Source organism: Citrus sinensis, chromosome 2 (genome assembly GCF_022201045.2).
Source record: "Citrus sinensis cultivar Valencia sweet orange chromosome 2, DVS_A1.0, whole genome shotgun sequence".
Classification (NCBI taxonomy): Eukaryota; Viridiplantae; Streptophyta; class Magnoliopsida; order Sapindales; family Rutaceae; genus Citrus; species Citrus sinensis.
In genome coordinates this window covers 7,630,097-7,634,586 of record NC_068557.1, presented here as the reverse complement: position 1 = coordinate 7,634,586, position 4,490 = coordinate 7,630,097, and the positions used below count along the sequence as shown (strand labels likewise).

Sequence of the window (4,490 nt, the reverse complement as noted above, 5' to 3'; positions counted from 1 at the left end):
AGGCCAGACATAGCCTTCATTATTAATAAATTGCGTTAATTTTTGTAGCTCCAACCACTTCGTACTGACATGCATGTAACAGAGTGTTGAGTTACCTACAATGTATAACACGCTATGATCTTCACTTCTTCGATTGAAGGCCACTCAACTTCACAGTCCATTCAGATGGAGATTAGGGTTCTGATCCAGATAATAGAAGGTCTGTTGGAGGTTACTGTGCTTATCTAGGCACTTATCTTGTCTCTTGGTCCTCAAAGAAACAAAATATTATCTCTAGGTCAACTGTTGAGTCAGAGTACAGAGCATTAACATTGGCAACTTTAAAAGTTTGGTGGATTACCTATATCTTGAAAGAACTATAGGCATCAGTGTCTAAATCTCTTGTTCTGCACTGTGATAGTAAAACTATAGAGGCTTTAGCTAATAATCTTAAGTATCATTCAAAAATCAAACACATTGAATTGGATTTCACTTTGTCAGAGAACATATTGCTCAGAAGGAGCTTACAATTGAACATGTATCCAGCTCTAATCAGCTAGAAGACATATTTACTAAGCTCCTTGCCTTTGATCATTTTGCTTATACAAGAACTAATCTCAATGTCCATCCAAGGCCTTGAGCTTATGGAGGCATGTTAAGAATATTATTGACTCAGCTGTTGAGTTAGCACTTATGTCAACAAAATGTAATTAAATAAGATGCTAAGTTTGCTTTTATGTAGGTAGGTTGTTATGCAAGTCAATCATTGGTTGTTATTTCCCTCTAAAAAGTGGTTGAGTTGCGTTGTAGCTCACTTTTTATTTTCCTTGTAGAAGATTCTAGTTACTCATATAAATACCCTCATACTCGAAGCTACATTTGTAACCTAATAAGATGAATTCAATCTTTTGATCTTTCAATTGAATTACGATATTTTTTATGTATTTTTCTTTTACTTTCTCTGTAAATAAAGAGAATAAATTTCTTTGACTAACACGTCCATTATTATAAGTTTGAATAAAAAAGTTTTATATGAACTTATGTTTAATTTGGGATACACACACGTGTATAAAATATAAAAGTGCTAACGAAATATTTCGGATGGTCTAAAAAAGTTTGTCCCACATGAAGAGAAAAGGAGGACGCAAAGAAAATATCACATAAAATAACTCCGAAAATCCCGTTGATTATACAATTACAAATGAAAAAGATAATCATGACCACAGTTGCAGTAATAAAACTTATTCAAATTGAAAGACTTAATCACAATTCCATAAAAACAAGCTAGCATAGGCAGCTCGCCAGCAGAGTAAATCAATTAATTAACCACCCTGCAGTTTCTCCTAATCTCTCCATTAGTCCCAGTGAGTGGGCTAATATTGCCCATTTTGACCATTGCAGCAGCAAAGTCTCTAGCAAAAGAGGCAGGATTCGTACTATAACCCCTAACAGTTGCATCCTGAGAGCCACCATTGAACAGCTCCTGATCAGAATGAAGCAGCCCACGTCGGTTCACCAGGTTCTGATAGTAGCTGTTATCGAACCGGTTCGGAGTCTGGTCCAGGGGAGCAAGATTGGGGTCGCCGCCAGTAGCCGGGCAGGTTGTTCTTCTGGTGGTTGCAAAAGCTGGGTCAATGTTGGTGTCGTTGTATATGCGGTTCCGGAAGGCGGCGCATCGAGCGAATCCGATGGCGTGGCCGCCGGAGAGGACTGTCATGTCTTGGGCGGTCAGGCCTTTGGCTGCAAACATTGATATGAGTGTTGCCAGGCTGGAGGATGGTCCAGGGATTTGGCTATTGGCTGCACTCTGACTGGCCGTTCTTGCATCTCGCCGGCCGAGCGGTACCGTCCAAGTCGGTCCTCCAAGCTGCATTAAAAAATAAATAAAATTAATGAATACATTGAAATATGAATGATTATTATTAATTTTTTTTCAAAAGCACACATATACTTGCATGCAAAATTAAACTGTGCTATTAATATTTCAACAAAAAGCAAGCAATGACTGACCAAGGCGACACCGTCTCGGGCTGCAACAGCAAGGATGTCGGCACATGAAACGGTGGCGTTGCAAGCTGCTTCCAGACGAGTTTTAATGGCGTCAATCACTTCGAAACCCCTAGCAGAGTTTCTGTTTGGTCCTGCATTCTTCTCGCCGGTGAATGTGGCTGTGTCATCTAGTAGTACCGACCCATCGCAGCCCTAAAAAAACCAAAATAAAATAAAATAATAATATATATATATATATATATATATAAACATAAAATATGTAACTCCCAAATCATGATAAAATTAGAAACAATATATATATATAATTTTCTAATCCGGAGATTAAAATTCAGGACAAGTTGACTCTAATGTGAACATATTTATACTTCTAGAACATGAAAAATAAAAGTATGTCAATTTATTTTAAATTTTAATAAAGTTTAGAATCTTAGATTAGATCACCACTGTACATACACACACACACACTAGCAAAAACGTACATTAACGAAGCAGTCATGGAAGAAGAGGCGAAGAATAGAGGCAGCATTACGCGGTTGTCTATTAACAGCTTTGGTCATTTCATCCCTCGCGATTCTTTGAAAATTGGGGCAAGATGTTGCATAAAAGGTTGGAGAAAGTTGCGCATTGGAGGTGCAAGCTAGAAGGGATATAATTGTGAGTATAAGTGTAACAAACAAATAAGAAATTGAAGATGCCATGAACCAATCCAAAAATGGAAAGTTAAAGCAGATAAGCTAGCTAGAAGCGACAAGCAGTTTAGTTGCTTTGTGATTGTGGGGGGGATAATAAACGAGCTTGCAGCAAGTTCCTATTTATAGAGATAAGTAACATGCATGAAGGTCCGAGCCGAATAAATAATTAATTCATGATGAATGGGTGCGATTAGTTCAAGTTTCAATTTCAAATATTGCTGCCAACGCGTTTTCATAATATGTCAAAGGAGTTTGAAGGAGATCATCGATCCGACGGAATTTCAGGGAAGCAGATTCTTCCAAAAGCCAAAAAAGCACTTGTATGATTGTATGGCACTAACATTAAAGTTTGAGTTGACTTGCTAACAAATCCATGCAATACAACAAATTAAGATTCGCCATAGATAAACTTGTACTCCAAAGTCTAAGCATGGGGGCATGTTCTTTTTTCATTTTTTCCCTTGTTTAAAAAATAGTAAGTGGACTGTTTCGTTACGTACTACTCACGTTCAATAATTTTTTTCCCCCTTATTTGATAATGACTTTTGCCTGCTGGTTATATCATTCCTAGAGGAAAATTTCTTACCAGTGACTCTCTCTCTATATAAATATATATTAACAGAAACTTCAGTGCAGATACGTCTGCTCTGCTCATTTTGAAAAATGATATTGGAGTCAAGCTGGATAAGATTACCGCAATATTCTTAAAGCAGTCAAGCTGGATAAGATTATGAGGGGTTCTTATGACTTACCACAACTGTATTCGGAGGAATGACTGCAGTCAACGGTGAAGTTAACAGCATCTTGTTTTGGGTGGGTTGAATTCTTTTATTTTTCCTAATTCAATGTTTTTCTATTGCACAAGGTAACTTTTGTTAAAAAAAAATTAAAGATATACCTAATAAAGAAAGATATAATGAGTCTTGTCCCTCAAAATATTTGTTCTAAACATTATTTAAAATTATTTAGATAACACATTTATGTCTCAAATGATGAACTCGGACAAGAACTTGATGATAGTTGAAGAGATCGACGACATAACTAATTAATATAAATAGGTTTCGGTAAGGGTAAATTTATAATTAAAGAAAAAGAATTTCTAAGAGAACTTGTTTGAGCTAGTACTCTCTGAGCCTTGTCATTGACTATAGTATAATATTGGCTGCAATAGTAGATCCAGAAAAATGATTTACTGAGGGCTAAAATTTTATAACAACAAGATGCAAAAATTGAAACTTTATGGGTTCATGAATTTTTGGAGATTATTTTAGTGCATTTAATGGGGCTCAATTAAATAATAACAAAACCACTCATATAAGTTATTGTAGGCTTTATCTTTTTAATTAAATTGTGGGCTTTTATAGTTCTTAAAAGTTAAAGTTTAAATTTATGGGTTTATGAGTTTATGAGGCTATTTTTTTTAATAAATTTAATGGGGTTATTTTTATAGAAGCTCAAATAAATTTCTTTTCAATTTTAGAGTTTATTTTCTGCGACAGGGACTTGAACCAAATTAAAACTAGTCGTGAGTTGGATTTGCCTTTGATTGGTGGTAATGGTACAATGCTCTCATTCTTATTCTCCATTGAAAAATCTCTAAGCCAATGTTTAGTTGGAATAAATGATAGGAGAGGAATAGAAATGAAATAGCAGGAAAGAAAATGAATGAAAAAGATGATTAATTTATTTTCATTGTCTGGTTGAACATAAAACTTATTTCTTTTCCCTCTCTTCCTTTTCTCTCCTCTCCTCTTTTTATATTTCTTAAAACCAAATACGCTAATTTTTTAATTCTTCATTGCTGACCCT

At 35.4% G+C, this 4,490-nt stretch overlaps 1 protein-coding gene across 1 annotated transcript; it reads right to left on the bottom strand.

The window, feature by feature from the left end:
• Nucleotides 1-1,120: 1,120 nt before the first annotated feature.
• LOC102626445 (peroxidase P7-like) lies at nucleotides 1,121-2,807 on the bottom strand. Its single transcript, XM_006468930.2, has 3 exons — nucleotides 2,469-2,807; nucleotides 1,990-2,181; nucleotides 1,121-1,846 (listed from the first exon to the last, which is right to left on the bottom strand). The coding sequence occupies exons 1-3, from the start codon at nucleotides 2,685-2,687 to the stop codon at nucleotides 1,298-1,300; spliced, it is 960 nt and encodes a 319-aa protein (XP_006468993.2). The 5' UTR covers nucleotides 2,688-2,807; the 3' UTR covers nucleotides 1,121-1,297.
• Between the last annotated feature and the right edge of the window lie 1,683 nt (nucleotides 2,808-4,490).

Coding starts and splice junctions, on each gene's coding strand:
- LOC102626445 (XM_006468930.2), bottom strand. CDS start 2,687: ATGGCATCTTCAATTTCTTATTTGTTTGTTACACTTATACTCACAATT. Junction 2,182..2,468: donor TCCATGACTGCTTCGTTAAT/GTACGTTTTTGC, acceptor TGGTTTTTTTAG/GGCTGCGATGGGTCGGTACT. Junction 1,847..1,989: donor CCCGAGACGGTGTCGCCTTG/GTCAGTCATTGC, acceptor TTTTTAATGCAG/CTTGGAGGACCGACTTGGAC.